Source organism: Nematolebias whitei, chromosome 21 (assembly GCF_014905685.2).
Source record: "Nematolebias whitei isolate Nwh7 chromosome 21, NemWhi1, whole genome shotgun sequence".
Taxonomy (NCBI): domain Eukaryota; kingdom Metazoa; phylum Chordata; class Actinopteri; order Cyprinodontiformes; family Rivulidae; genus Nematolebias; species Nematolebias whitei.
In genome coordinates this window covers 29,982,195-29,997,251 of record NC_056518.1, presented here as the reverse complement: position 1 = coordinate 29,997,251, position 15,057 = coordinate 29,982,195, and the positions used below count along the sequence as shown (strand labels likewise).

The window sequence follows — 15,057 nt, the reverse complement described above, 5'->3', positions numbered from 1 at the left end:
GTGTTGACAAAGTTTTGAGTCTCAGAACCAGCAAGTTGGATTACAGACTTGTTCAAAATTTAACTAACACTTTTGATTTATCCTCCTCCTGCTTTTTCAATCACACAATCTTCAACCAGGAATGGAAGCTTTACTCAGAAAAAAGTGAAGAAACATTCAGATACAGTTCAATAATAAAAAAGGGGAAATATGATTTTATTATAAAATAAAAGTTAACAAAACGACTGACATTAAGGCAAAACAATTTACCATCAGCTGGAGTTATAATTAAAAAAAAATCAAGAGAGAAAGTGACAGTGATGATTAGCGTTCATTAGTTTATACAAATACAAGGCTTTGTTACATTTCTGATTCTGAGATGACATTTAAATGAGGACAGGAACCAGAACCAGAACTCACCACTGCCATCACACAGCAGCAGACATTACACGGACTCACACAGAATCAAACTGGACCGCAACGGTTCCTGAAACAAAAACTTTTATTTTTACAGACCATTTCTGAAATTATTTATTTTTTCTTTATTTACCCGCTGTTCTGGAAACAAACTTTACATTTACTCATGAGGAAAAAATCTGACAACCAGGAGGAAATCGCTAGGAACCCAACTGATGTTTAGATTCATGTTTTTATTGGTTTAACTCGGTTTGTTCTTCAGGGCTCAGCAGAACCGGACCAGAACCAGTTCAATCAACAGGGGCAACCAAACTGGCACTGTCAGTTTTTTTTAGGTAACAGAATAAAAACCCTAACAGAGGGTTTACAGAAGGACTCATGTGAACTCCACTTAAGCTCCAAACTGACCCAGGTGGTTCTGCTGGATCAGAAAGGTGCTGCAGTTCTGACTTTGTGTCAGGAGGACCGGTGTAGGTTCTGGACCCTGTTCTTTTGGACGATGTGGGTGGGGATTTGGTTAGTGATGAACAAAACAGACTTTGTGTCATTTTTGTCTCTGTCGTGTCTCTGGTCCACAGTTCTCAGCGTTGTCCGTCCTCACAGCGGGTCGGGTCGGGCCGGGCCAAGCCGGATTGTTAAGTGGTACCTTTCAGAACGCTCACGCAGCTCTGCAGCAGCTGAAGGTTTCCCTGCAGGGGGCAGACACAAATCACACCTGTAAACACCTGTCCAGCCTCTGACATCACACAGCTCTGCTCTGACTGCTTGATCGGGTTCTGCAGGTTCTGTTGTGTCCAGAGCTGTGACTGATTGCTCCGAATGCTGCTGAGGGTTATGGAGTTCTGATCCGGACCCTACTGGGTCAGTACCTTTGCATGTTTGAGCTCCAGTTCTGCCAGCTCCACCAGGTTCTTCCTGAATGCCGCCACTCGTCTCGTCTTGAAATCGATGAGTTCTGGGTCGGAAAGAAACCAGAACCTTTAACAAATCAGAGGTCGGAACTGAAGGACGGGTCCAAACACCAACAGAACTCCTGATGGACGACTTTAATACGGGACGTTTTGGATCATGGTCTTTCTTCAGATGTGTAAACTCTAAGAGCATCTTTAAATACCCACAATTCAACACATGTTTAAAATCACAGACAGACGTTCTAGATCAACTTAAAGTGGAACCTGCAACATTAAAAATACATAAAATAAAACCCAAAGAACTTCACTTGATGACCTCTGACCCTTATCTGAAAACCCTCTGATCTCTAACCGATGACCTCTTGACCTTTACCTGAAAATGCTATTACCTCTACCCCGATGACCTCTACCTGACGTCCTGAACTTTACCTGACTATCTTTGACATTTACCTATCTTTGACCTTTGCCGGAAAACGCTCTAACCTCTACCCAATGATCTGACTTCTACCTGACAACCTCTGGTGTCTACCTGAAAATCCTCACCTCTACCTGATGACCTCTGACCTCTACCTGACATCCTGACCTTTACCTGACGATCTCTTAACCTTTACCGGAAAACGCTCTAACCTCTACCCGATGATCTGACTTCTACCTGACAACCTCTGGTGTCTACCTGAAAATCCTCACCTCTACCCGATGGCTTCTGACCTCTATCTGATGACCTCTGACCTCTACCTGACAACTCTGACCTTTACCTGGTTACCCAGCTGGTCACTGCAGACTGAAAACACTTGAAACACTCTATATTTAACTGAGCAGTGATGTGGTTTGGTGGGTCTCTTTCAGAAACAGTTTTTGGGATTGGGGGGGCAGAGAGACACGTCAGATGGGAGGGAGCCTACAGAGCGGAGGTGGTTCTACCTGGACCTGAACTAAATCCAACCTTGCTTGGCAGACTCGGAGATCTTCTCAAACTTGTGGCAGCAGAGCTGCTGGCTGGTCTCCGTCTGCAGGACGTCTCTGTTTTTGGCCCGAGCTTTATCCAGAGCCTTGTTAGCATTCTCGTAGTCCACCAGAGCTCGGCTCCTTCGGTACAGAAGGTCCTGCGGAAGAGGAGACATCATGAACAACATTTGTCCTCTGGACGTTCGTTCACTCTGGACTAAGAGGCAGTAAACAGGCGAACCTTGGCAGCCTGAGACTCTCTCAGGTAATATTTCAGAAGATCAGCCAGCTTCAGGTCTTTATCGGCTGCAACTCGAGCTTCAATTTTCTGTAAAAGCAGAAGACGACAGAAACACCATGTTCAAATACAGATGTTACAGATGTTAGTCTTCAAACCACAAATGGGTTCAATCAGCTCCGAAACAGAAATGAGCAACAGGAATGATCGTCTGATAAAAAAACTGAAGGTTTCTGAATCTTTTCTGTTTGATTCAGGCGTTTACTGGGGATCCATTAAGGCTTCAAGTACGATCACCGTTGCCACAGTAACGGGTCAAAAGATCTACAGTTAGTCTGCCTGAAGCCTCTCTGAAGACAAAGTTCAACAGGTTTACACATTTAAGACCACAGTGAGGACACTACTGATTAGTGTTCATTATAAATACAAATGAGGAGAGACTGAGCTCAGGACACATGTGCACTGAAAGGTGTCCAGGATCCAGATCTTTCAGATCACCAGATACGTCTGAACGCATCAGAGGAACACACATACCCTCGTTTTGTCGAACAGCTCGGACACTTTCAGGAAGAACCTGGAAGGAAACAAAAAAATCTGGTTAACAAGGAGGACAATGTTGTTGTTTCTGAATAAGAATGTTTTGTTTCTGACACATTTCAGTCCACATTCTGACCCGTTTCACTCCAGACTCTGAACCATTTCTCTCCAGATTCTGACCCGTTTCACTCCAGATTCTGACCTGTTTCACTCCAGATTCTGACCCGTTTCAATCCAGATTCTGACCCGTTTCACTCCAGATTCTGAACCATTTCTCTCCAGATTCTGACCCGATTCACCCCAGATTCTGACCCGATTCACTCCAGACTCTGACCCGTTTCACTCCAGACTCTGACCCGTTTCACTCCAGACTCTGAACCATTTCTCTCCAGATTCTGACCCGTTTCACTCCAGATTCTGACCTGTTTCACTCCAGATTCTGACCCGTTTCAATCCAGATTCTGACCCGTTTCACTCCAGATTCTGAACCATTTCTCTCCAGATTCTGACCCGATTCACCCCAGATTCTGACCCGATTCACTCCAGGTTCTGACCCGTTTCATTCCAGATTCTGACCCGATTCACTCCAGATTCTGACCCGATTCACTCCAGATTCTGACCCATTTCACTCCAGATTCTAACCAATGTAAGTCCAGATTTTGACCAGTTTCAATCCTGATTTTGACCAATTTTCGACCTGACTGATCAAACTCACACCAGATTCTGACCCGTTTGACCTCTTATTGTGGTGTAGTAACAGATCCTTGGTGTTCAGGTGGGGTCCGACAGGTGAGAACAGGTGTGTCAGATAAAGATGTTTGTGTTGAATAAAGGTTGGTTGTTCGTACTTGCAGAGGTCCGTGGACTCTTGTGTTCCTAACGTGTAGAGAGATGAAGCGATTCTGTTCATGTCATCAGCAGCATCTGAACAGAAACATCATCAGACACAGCCTCATTAAAAAGATCAAAGGAAGAAAAACAGAAATGTTCCTTTTCATCTGCTTTAATCCAGATTTTATTCCGAGGAATATGTTCTTAATTATTTAATAAAAACTAAACAAAGTTCCTGAAACAGTCCCTCATTTCTCCGTTGGCATTTTTAAACCCTTACTTTTATGGGAGCGGATCATTCGGTCACATTTGGCTGAAGAATCTTTGACTCTGTTGTGATATTCTAACAGAAACGTCTTTTCGTGCTCGAAGAAGTCATCCACGTCCTGAAACAGACCAGAACTGACACTGACCCTCTGACTTGATAAAAGCCAGCTGTGATGAGGGGGTGGGGGGTCTGTGTGTTCGCACCTTGACTCCGGCCACCAGGACACCATCAGCTGACTTCACCACGTTCTTAAAGAAATCCTCCAGTTTCTCCTTCTTGTTCTTCCCTCGAACACTCAGCTGAAATGAGACACCGTCGCAGGTTCAGCCCAATGACAGGTAAATCCAGGAGTTCTGCTCGACCCGGTTCTGATACTCACATCCTGGTTGTACTCCAGGAAGATGTGGAAGTTCAGGTCCTTCCTGAGGATGGGATGAGCGGCTACGCGACACAGGAAGACCTCGTGCATGGCCACGGTCTTCTTGAAGATAGCCAGGTACTCTCTGAGGGACAACACAACACAGGTGTGTGTGTGGTGGTGGTGGGGGGGGGTTTACAAAGGATGCCACAGTGTGGGGGGAGGGGTTACAGAGGGATTGAAGGTGGTGGGGGGGGTTACTCACGCCTCCAGCTCCTGCTTCATCTTTGTGAACTCCTCCTTGGTCATGGATCCTTCTCCCTCTCCCAGCTTCTGCAGCTTCTCTCTGGATGCATCAAAGTCGGGTCTGGGCGGGGCCGGGGGAATCTGGACCGACACAAACAAACAAACAAATAAATAAATAAACACCTAAAGTCACATTTTTGTGTTGCTGAAGCCATGCACCTGACAGAGACCATCTGAGCAGTGCAATGGAAAAACAAACCAAAGATCTTCTGTTTTTATTTAACATTTTTTTAGTTTTCAGAAGCCAGTAAACACATCATCATCATCATCATCATCATCATAGAGAAGGAACTAAAATAAACAGTTCAGTTCAGGGACTGAACCTGAATGCGGTTCTGTGCCACCAAACACTCTCCACAAGGTCCGGTTCTGCAGAACAGATCTACGTGGTACCCTTCCAGTGATCTCACTGTGAAGCCCGCTCCCTTCCACCATTTCAGCTTTGGACTCGGTTCTGTTCTGCAACTCTGACCCTGAAGTCGGTCCCACTCCCCGACCAAAGTTCAGTTCTGAGACTCTTATGACCCGGTTCAGTACTCACGATGTATCCTGCATAGTCTTCGTTTTCCACGAACGAGTCGTGCAGCCAGATGAACTCTTCGTGCTGCCGCACCACAGAGAACTCGTTCTGTTTGAAGTTGGGGAGCGTGCTCTGTGGAAACGGGCCGTACGTTAGCAGAACCTTGTGACAGAACTCGGACGGGCCTGGCAAAGTGCAGAGCCTTACCTTGGTGTGGACGGTGAACTTCACCTTGTCTCTCTCGCTGAGAGCATCAGAAATATCGACCTGCAGCGTGGCGTCCATCTCCAGATCCACGTTCACCGCTCGAGGCTGCAGGAGCAACATCAAGACCATTACAACCAGGAACCAGGAGGCCCACAACATTGATCCAGAACCAGGACTACCAGTCAGAATGTCCACAACATAATCTAGAACCAGGACGACCAGGATGAAGGTCCATAACATCAGAAAACAACGTTTGAATCAGAACATCTGACTCAGTGGGTTTTACTTCCAGAACCTCTGTGGAACAGATGATGGGTGTTGAATCATGTGACAGCCTGGTCCTGTTGGACCCGAACCGAACCAACAGTAGAACCATGTTGATAAACCGTTAGTTAGCGGGTTCAACTAGAGGCCTGTGGACTTATCCATCAGAACCGGGCTCACTGTTCGAACTGTGGTCCAGTCTGAGCCCAGTTAAATAGATTTAATGCATGTTAGCATGAAGCTAACGTTAGCATGAACGGCTAACCGGACCGAAACCGGACCCAGTGACTGACTGTAGAACGGAACCAGAACGAACGAACTCGGACCCAGGCGACAGGTGACCAGAACCACAGGTCCACATATAAGACAAACAGGCGGACACTTACTCCCCGGTCCTCCTCGGACAAGAAATCGGGTCCGTCGTCCAGCCCTTCCTGCTGCAGAGACACAAACACAGGTCCATTAGTTTATCGACACCGGAACCTTATCAACACAAAGGCAACAGTAGGACGTCACGAGGCGCCCGGTCAATGAACCGAACCGAACTTAGAAACAGGATAAACAGAAAGGGGAAGAGGAACATTGAAACCCACCATCATGGCTGCGAACGGCTGGGGACAGGAAGTGGACAGGGTTGCCAGATCCCGTGACAAAAACACGCAATCAGAGGAAAAATAAATAAACAAACAAACAGTAAAATATTTGTTTTACATAATGCAGTGAAAATGAGTTGCTGACAGCTTATAAAAATATTTTTTATTGTTTACTGAGACACAATCGTTTACTTCCAAGTTCCAACAAAAGTCGTCTCAGAACACTGTACATACACATTCACATACATTTTAAAAGCCAATTAGTAAAAGATATCTATTTAAGGAAGCCAGCAGATTGTGTTGAATCCACTTCATCACAGTCTCCCATCCAGAGCCAAAAGGCAACAGTGGAAAGGGAAAAACTCCCTTTTAACAGGGTTTCATGGACAAATATAACTATGATACGTATCATCTGCATAACAATGAAATTTTATCCCATGCTGTTTAATAACTTTGCCTAATGGAAGCATATATATAAAATAAAGAGTATTGGTCCAAGCACTGAACCCTGAGGAACTCCATGACTAACTTTGATATATGAAGATTCATCATTTAGATTTATAAATACAAACCGGAGTCTATCAAATGATTTAGAACAGTTCCTGTAATCCCAATATCATACACAGTAAAATATTGTGATCGACTGGATCAAATGCAGCACCGAGGTCTAACAGGACCAAGTCATTTTGTCAGAGGCCATGAGAATATTGGTAAAAAATCTTTCTAATGCGAATCTTTCTGAATTATTGAGTCATGAAAATTTACCAGTTAGGACAAATAACACACTGATATTTTATTTTTATAATAAAAACAATAAGTAGCCTAAGTACAGAGCTGAAGTTGATAAAACAAACAAAAAAAAAAAAACATGAGCGAATCAAAAGTAGCACAAGGCTAGCTAAAATAAGAATGCTATAGTTCTACCTACCAGCATCTAAGCAAAAAAGTTGTAGGTTAGCTTTAAAAAACAAACAAACAGCTAAACACAAATGTATCAAAAGGCTAACTAAATATAAATGCTAGCAAGAAGCTAAAAGTATCAAAAGGCAAGGTAAAACTATAAAAAAAGCTAGTTAAGTAGAAAAAGACTACAAGTAAAAAATAACAGCAAAGCTAGCTAGAAGTCAAAAATAGCAAAAAGGCTATCTAGAAGTTAAAATAAGCAAAAGCCTAGATACAAGTAGCTAAAAGACTAGCTAGAAGCTAAAAGTAGCACAAGGCTAGCTAGAAGCTAAACATAACAAGGGACACTAGAAACTAAAAGTAGGAAATGTAAGCAATAAGTATAAACTAGTTAAAAGCTAAATGTTGTAAGCTAAAAGTTGCCACAAGCTAGCTAAAAGCAAAAAATAAGCAGGCTCACTAAAAGCTAAATGTAGCAGGGCTATCAAGAAGCTAAAAGTAGCAAGAGGCTAGCGAGATGCTAAAAATAAGTTAGCTATAAGCTAAAAGTAGTGAAAAGCTACTAGGTTTCCACTCCAAGGCCTGGAAACTGGACTGCGCTTTCCTCAGGTTGATCCTGGGATCTTCTGGTTCCTGAAAATGTCAGAACTTGACCGACCCATTCAAACTCACCGCGCTTCAGGTCAGTTATATATAACGGTTCTTGTCAGTTATATATAACTGACAAGAACCAATGTTGAGATCTCAACATTGGTTCTTGTCCCAGTGTTTCTGATGAGACAGTCTTGTTGTACAGGAACTGGTTTTGACTTTGTTCTATCTGGGTTCCAACAAGTTCTGCTGGGATTTCACAGGTTCTGTTGCGGATAACGTTCAGACCATGAGTCGAGTTTAGTTCTGGTGAGATCCCAGGGAAAAGATCTTGGTGGATCAAACCTGACTTGCTTTAGACAACTGTGATAAGCTCTTGGTCCAGAAAACGGTTCCTGACAGAACCACTTTACCTGAAGGAACCCAGAATCCAAACAGAACCTTCAGGTTGAAGTTGTTTCTGTTCCTCTTGTTAAGAAACAGAACCATGACCTTTGACCTCTGCTGCCAAGCCTTTGTTTCTTTTCAGTAAGCCGGATGACAACCCGGGTAGAATGAAGAGCAGCAACAGGAGTTAAATTAAACCGGTGCATGCAAAGTTTGTCATTACCGGCAAACTCGGCTGGTTTAGATTCTAATTTATTACATCTGGACCATCAAACCACCAGAATTGTTAATCAGTCATGTGGTCATAATCTGGACAGAGAATGTAGCTGAAAGAGCACAAACTACACCCTCGTGACTGCGTTGTCAGCCGGCCTGTAAATGGTGTGCAGATGTAAACGCCACAAAACCTTTTAGCCAGGTGGGGGAAAAAAAATGAATCTGGACTGGTGAAACAGGCTACACATCATTCACAGACCAGGTGATAAAGTGGCTACCTAGGTGGGCGTGGTCTGAGCTCCTTTTTTTTTTTTGACAACACCCCTCTCAGGACCCGCCCCTAAAGTAGATGATCCACACAACTGATGTAAACAAAACAAAGCTGTTTTGCTGCCAAGAGATCGAAATGTGATGAACCACTTCCCACACAGTAAAATAAGCAGCCTGCTCTGTGATTGGTGGAAACGGGTGAAGCTGCTCTGATAGGTGGAAACGGGTGAAGCTGCTCTGATTGGTGGAAACGGGTGAAGCTGCTCTGTGATTGGTGGAAACGGGTGAGGCTGCTTTGTGATTGGTGGAAACAGAAACAATCAGTCAACTTGTCTGCCACAGGCTTTTATTGCAAAGTGGCTTCCTGTGATCTCAGAAACAACGTTCCACTTTAAGGCTCCAGATGTTTTTTGTATTTTTAGGGGGAAGGGGGGGGGGGGTCATCTCTCACTGCTGAAGGGATATGGGGGGCGTCAAACCTGCTTCCTGTAGTGCTTTCTTTACAAAATAAAAGTACGGTACACCAACTCTGCTGTGAAGTTACATTCAAACTGAAAGTAAGGCGATGACCTGGAGGAAAATCAACTGAGGTAAACAAAGCTCGTCTCGGGAAAACACCGATACACAATTTAAAGTCAGGATGTTTAGTGTTTGAATAACAACGGATGCATAGTCTAACAACATGTCTTGGGTACAGCTGAGAGGAACCAACAGGGTACAATAATAAATAAATCATATGTAAAAAGCATGATGAGTGCGACCCGTGTGCAGCAGGAGGAAGTGCTTCGCGGTGCTCTCCTCCCAAAACGTGGCTGCTTCCTTCATGGACTTTTTGGCAAAACTCTGGCTGTGTGGGAGAGAGACACCCTTCCTAGGGGAGGGGGGTTGGTAGTGTTTTTCTTCTTCGATTTCTGCCAGGTGAACGCATCACATGGCAACAAACTGCAAGGTGTTTGCATATAATCACGTTAATGAGATCTCCTTCATGTTGGAAAAAATAAAACAAAAAGACAAAAGAAAGAGGCCTAAAGACGCTAACACCTTCAGGACATGGATATAGACAGAGCAAGCTGCTGGGTGAAGTAGCGGCGGTCAGGTGGAGGGAAGGGGTGGTTGCTTCGGTCCTGATGGCACGGCGGTTGGCTTGGCTCCGCTCGATTGGCCGCCATTACATCACAGCGGTTTACCCTCCAGGGACACCACCACGTTCCCGCCCAGTTTCTCAGCCAGCGTCTGGCGGTCCTGGATGTCGTCCAGCCCGTTCACCTGCCACTCGTGTTTGATACCTGCAGGAACACGTTTGGGGTCAGTGACCACGCCCACAACAAACACACAGATGCAACATCAACACACCCGAAGGACGCTCTTCAACTGTGAGATGTTTTTATGGAAAGTGAAGTAAAGAAGCAAAACATCCTGAAACAAATGTTCCTCACACACGAGATTAAAAAAACCTGCTGCGGTTCAGGTCGAGACAAAGATCTAAAAACGCTCAACTTTACAGTGAAGAGGCTCAACTCGACACGGTTCTGATGGAGCGGTGTATAAAAATAACTGAATGAGTGTTTGTGATTAAATTCACCAAACAAAATGCTAAACTCTACTTCTGACTTAATGTGTTGAACCTTTATTCTATTTTTATTTTAAATCTTTGAATCTCGGACACGACTTGGACAACATTCTGAGAAATCAGGAACAGAATCAGTGACCCGGTTCATCTTCTCACAGATCAGTGGGTTACGAGCCGAGCCTCTGGTACCATGTTGACCCAGCCATGCTCAGAGATCCTCGTGTCTGGTTCTGGAAGCTCTCAGTTCACTCTTGAACTGGACTCAAATCACATCTTAGCGTGTCACAACACTCACCTGTAAACTTCTTTTTGATGGCATCTTTAGAGCTGGCGTAGATCATCTTGCTCTTCAGAGGAGCATTCTCAGGAGCCCTGTGGACACATGGAGGGAATGAGGTTTGATTTAATCTTCTAAAGCTGATTATTTGATCTTTAACCCAGAACTGAAGGCAGATTTTATTAAATCACCTTACTGAGGCCTTGGGTGTTTTAATAAACTGCAGCACTGATGTTTTGTTGAAAACTGTCGATATACTCTCAATATATTCTGGATATTTTACCTTCTACATGAAAAGTTGTTAAAAAACAAATAAGCCCTACAATAAGATGGAAGTGAACTGCAGTGATTTTATTTGGTTTATTCAGTAGCCTACGTTTGAATAAATAGTTTAAGGCAAAGGAAAACCTCACATTTAAGGCAGTTCATGGTTATAATTAGGTTTCTGTGCTGATTTAGAATTTGAGCCAAAGTTCATCTGAACTGTGGTTTTTATATTTTAAATCTTTTAACACGGTTACTTTTGGAAAGTTCCGGGCCTTTCCAGAGTCAAATTTAGACAAGTAAATTTCCTGGAGACGTACGAGACAAACTTGCACGTCTAAGCTCCAAACAGCAATAAAGTGCTGCCATGTTTATGAAAAATACAAACACGACCTGCAAGTCATTTAAAAGTGAAATGTTTCCAGTTTTTAGTACAATCAGTGCGTTTACATCAGTCTTTTTCTAAAAGAGCTTCACATAAACAAAAAATTAACGCCAACTAGAATTATCACAGGAAATATGCCTAAAACTGTTTAGTAAATTCAGCTGCTTCAACACAAAGTCCACAGACTAACTGAGATTATAATCAGATTATAGAAACATTTCACCTAAACAACTATTTTTTACAGCAGATCTGTATTCACACACAAGTTTTTAATCTAACGTCTCTCCCCCACGTGTTTCATGTGGAAGGACTGAAACGACCAACCTTGGCTCTCTCCTCCATTTTAATTTGGTCATTCACATCATTTAGACGTTCTGCTAAAAACTCAATGCTGGCTGTGACTTTCTGAGCTCTCCCGGTGGACTCACCCCACCTGAACGTCTCACAGCTAGGCTGCAGCAAGAAGTTGGGGGGGGGGGGGGGGGGGGTGTCAGGACCTATTTTTAGATCCATTGCAGACATGGAAGGTCCCAAATCAATTCTCAAATGTCAAAAATAGATTTTGTTAATCTGCTGCCGATGTACGATTCAGCAGTTGCAGTTTGTCCCAGCAGAGTTCCCGTAGCTTCCTGCTGTAGAAGCACGTTGCAGCAAAGCGGATTTATTTTACATCGTTTAGCTTTTATTCGCTAAAGATGATCTGTCTGCAAATATTTAAAGTTAGCAGTCTCTAAAGAGATTCAAATGTTTGATTTGTGTTTAAGCTTCCAGACATAAAGATGCTAAACCCGATAGCTCTGCTGTCATTTTCAATGTTAAGTTAGCATCTACGCTAATTGTTGGTCAGCAGCCGGATTAATAAGGTTTTATTTTTTTAATGCATGTTTTGTGCACTCCTTAGAAAAGGTTTTAAAGCATACAAATCAAAGTTTGTGTAACATAAATCGCTTAAGTTAATGATTAACTAATAATTGAAACACTCCAATAATGAAGTGGAAGGTGGCTAAATAAATGCAATTTGTTGATTACATCACGTGAGTAATCATTTGGAGCAGAAATCAAAACAGTACTTGATTTTCTGCTCGGCTCTAATTAATTTGTGATCTTCAAACCACGGCTGAAGTTAGTCTTTTGGACAAAATGATGTTCCTCATTTAAATAAAATTAACTTTATATGTTTTAGGGCCAGTGAGGGATCTGTAACAGGTTAATAATGTGTAGACTTGCAGTCAAACCTGAGGCTACAGCGAGTAACTGGGGTTTACGTCAACGTATGGAGGGACTGTGGGCCGAACCGCAAACCTTGACAAGTTTAATGAACCTTAAACCCGAGGCTTAATCTATCCTTTTTTATAAAACGCGTACAAAAGAAGATTTTCGTCTTTTAGATAATTGTTTCTTTAATCAGCATATTAGGAAAATCCAAAAAGCAGACTTTTTCTAGACTCCACCTGAAGGAGACCCAGACATAGAAACGTCAGTACTGTACCAGAAGATGAAGACCAGATCCTCTTTCTTGGACTCCTTGGTTTCGTAGGTGGCGTCGTACAGGCCGTATCTGCAGTCGCTGAGGGGGAGGAGCTTAACAAAGGTGCCGTAGGGGTCATCCACGGTCTCCCCGATGTCTCCAACCAGGATCTGTTTCCCCTCCTCCACGATGATCTTCTTCCTGTCATCGCTCAGACAGAACAGCACCGCCTTCTTCCTCTTCTTCACTTCGTCTTGGGTAGAAGACTTCCTCACCTTCATGTCATTGAAGACCTTGATGACCTCATCGTCCACTGTTACACCTGATGCCTACAAGGAGAGAAATCACACGTCACGCGCAGCATCTACAACAGAACCTAAAACCACACGTTTCCAAGACAACCTTAAATCAGGCTAACTGTAGTCGGAAATCTAACTAATTAACCCCAGCTAACAAAAACCAAGTCAACTGTAACCTGGTGTTTAATGAATTAACATGAGCTAAACTGGTGTTTAATGATTTAACCCGAGCTAATTGTAACCTGGTAATTAAAGAACTAACACAAACTAACCTGGTCCAGATGACCCAAAGAAGAAACTGGACCAGATGACACAATTTTATCCTTTTTGATGTCATCTACCTGGATGATTGAGCTTACAAACCTTTTTCCAAACCAACCTGGTCTTTAATAAATAAACCCAAGCTAATCTGGTCTTTAATTAATTAACCTGAGTTAACGGTAACCTGGTATTTAATGAATGAACAGAGCTAACCTGGTAGTTAATGAATAAACCTGAACTTACTGTAAACTGGTATTTAATTAATTAAACCAAGCTAAATTGGTCTTTAATGAATTAGCCCGAGCTAACTGTAACCTGGTATATAATGAATTAACCCGAGCTAACTGTAACCTGGTATATAATGAATTAGAGCTAACTGTAACCTGGTATATAATGAATTAGAGCTAACTGTAACCTGGTATATAATGAATTAGCCCAAGCTAACTGTAGCCTGGTAATTAATCTGAGTTAACCTGGTATATAATTAATTAACCCGGGCTAACTTTAACCTGGTAATTCATGAATTAACACGGGCTAACCTGATATTTAAAGAATTAACCCGAGCCAACTCGATATTTAATGAATTAACCCGAGTTAACCTGGTATATAATGAAGTAACCCGAGCTAACTGTAGTCTGGTGTTTAATGAATTAACCCGGGCTAACTTTAACCTGGTAATTCATGAATTAACACGGGCTAACCTGATATTTAAAGAATTAACCCGAGCTAACTCGATATTTAATTAATTAACCCGAGCCAACTGTAACCCGGTTTAGGATGGCTACTGAAAAAACGCTGACACAGTAAACTCCAGCCTTTGAGGCCTCAACTGGGCCCTTCAGTCAATGCTCCTGGAACCAGCCTGACCTCCTAAAACGATCTCATCGCCCAGCAGTTCGGCTAGACCAGATGTGTCCGGCCCAGCAGGAGTACGGCGTAGGTAAGATGGCCGCCTGGAGGCACACGGCCGGAGGGAAGGGTCGGCCCCAGCACGGCATGGGTTCCACCGAAACCAAACCCAAACACCTCAATACATCTGTTATCGATTGAAGTTTTAAAAACGATATGGAGGGAAATACCGGTGCCAGAACCTCTTCCAAGTCTCTAAATCACCGAATAAATGTCCGAGTGTGCGGACTAAAGTAGCGGCTGCCATGCTAGCTAACAACACGCTACCCGACGAGGCAACGGTTTCTGTAGAGCCGCAGCCTCCATACGGCTACCGAACCGAGTACTCCGAACCTCTATTCAACCATGGGGACCGCCTCCAACTGGTTCTTACCATTTTGTTCCGAGGTCTGCCCGCACTGCGTCGCTTATAGCTGAGAGTTTCTTCGGGGGTGAAAGGTAGCAGGGAATGTAGCCGGCTGACCAGAGGAGGAGGACTAGCCGAGGGGCGTGGCTGATGGTCAGAGACGACGGGGCGGGGTTAGTGTAGGCGGGGCCTAAACACAGTTTTTTTTTTGGTTTGTTTTTTGTACGAACCTTGTTAGGCTTGTCACAATGGTGAATTCGATTCAAAAGTAACTTTATTTAACATGTTCTTGTTTTTAGTATTTTACATTACTTTATAATGTAGCTGTTTTAGTTTCGTTTTCATTTCATTTTCATTCATTCAACCTTTATTTATACAGGTTAGTCTCAACCTGGAGGACTCATTTACAAGAGAGACCTGTTCAAAGTGGATAATGTGTCCGCCTTTCATTCAACTGGACGTTGGTTCAACAAGAGAGGAGCCTGATAACTGAAAGATCTTCCTCTCATTCTGCTTTTGGAAACTGCAAGGGAGGCC

General features: G+C 43.3%; 2 protein-coding genes across 3 annotated transcripts; both read right to left on the bottom strand.

The window, feature by feature from the left end:
• Positions 1–178: 178 nt before the first annotated feature.
• On the bottom strand, positions 179–6,405 carry snx6 (sorting nexin 6). 2 transcript variants are annotated; one of them, XM_037695094.1, is made up of 14 exons: positions 6,375–6,405; positions 6,168–6,218; positions 5,518–5,622; positions 5,332–5,442; positions 4,750–4,871; positions 4,506–4,629; positions 4,330–4,425; positions 4,139–4,244; positions 3,876–3,951; positions 3,025–3,064; positions 2,494–2,580; positions 2,251–2,410; positions 1,266–1,351; positions 179–1,085 (listed from the first exon to the last, which is right to left on the bottom strand). In XM_037695094.1, the coding sequence occupies exons 1-14, from the start codon at positions 6,378–6,380 to the stop codon at positions 1,032–1,034; spliced, it is 1,224 nt and encodes a 407-aa protein (XP_037551022.1). In that variant the 5' UTR covers positions 6,381–6,405; the 3' UTR covers positions 179–1,031. The 2 variants fall into 2 exon arrangements, with proteins under 2 accessions (XP_037551022.1, XP_037551023.1); XM_037695095.1 differs by having other exon boundaries at positions 6,168–6,215; positions 6,375–6,395.
• A 2,665-nt stretch (positions 6,406–9,070) lies between these two features.
• On the bottom strand, positions 9,071–14,679 carry cfl2 (cofilin 2 (muscle)). Its single transcript, XM_037695082.1, has 4 exons — positions 14,548–14,679; positions 12,727–13,034; positions 10,607–10,683; positions 9,071–10,027 (listed from the first exon to the last, which is right to left on the bottom strand). Exons 1-4 carry the CDS (start codon positions 14,548–14,550, stop codon positions 9,915–9,917), a joined length of 501 nt encoding a protein of 166 aa, XP_037551010.1. The 5' UTR covers positions 14,551–14,679; the 3' UTR covers positions 9,071–9,914.
• Between the last annotated feature and the right edge of the window lie 378 nt (positions 14,680–15,057).

What these genes read in the sequence shown, in the direction of transcription:
- snx6 (XM_037695094.1), bottom strand. An exon ending in TCCTGGTGGCCGGAGTCAAG is followed by an intron (nt 4,245 to 4,329) that starts GTGCGAACACAC and finishes GGTCTGTTTCAG; the next exon opens with GACGTGGATGACTTCTTCGA. An exon ending in GAGAGTCTCAGGCTGCCAAG is followed by an intron (nt 2,411 to 2,493) that starts GTTCGCCTGTTT and finishes CCTCTTCCGCAG; the next exon opens with GACCTTCTGTACCGAAGGAG.
- cfl2 (XM_037695082.1), bottom strand. An exon ending in GATCTGGTCTTCATCTTCTG is followed by an intron (nt 10,684 to 12,726) that starts GTACAGTACTGA and finishes ATGTGTCCACAG; the next exon opens with GGCTCCTGAGAATGCTCCTC. An exon ending in CATCAAAAAGAAGTTTACAG is followed by an intron (nt 10,028 to 10,606) that starts GTGAGTGTTGTG and finishes GTGTTCCTGCAG; the next exon opens with GTATCAAACACGAGTGGCAG.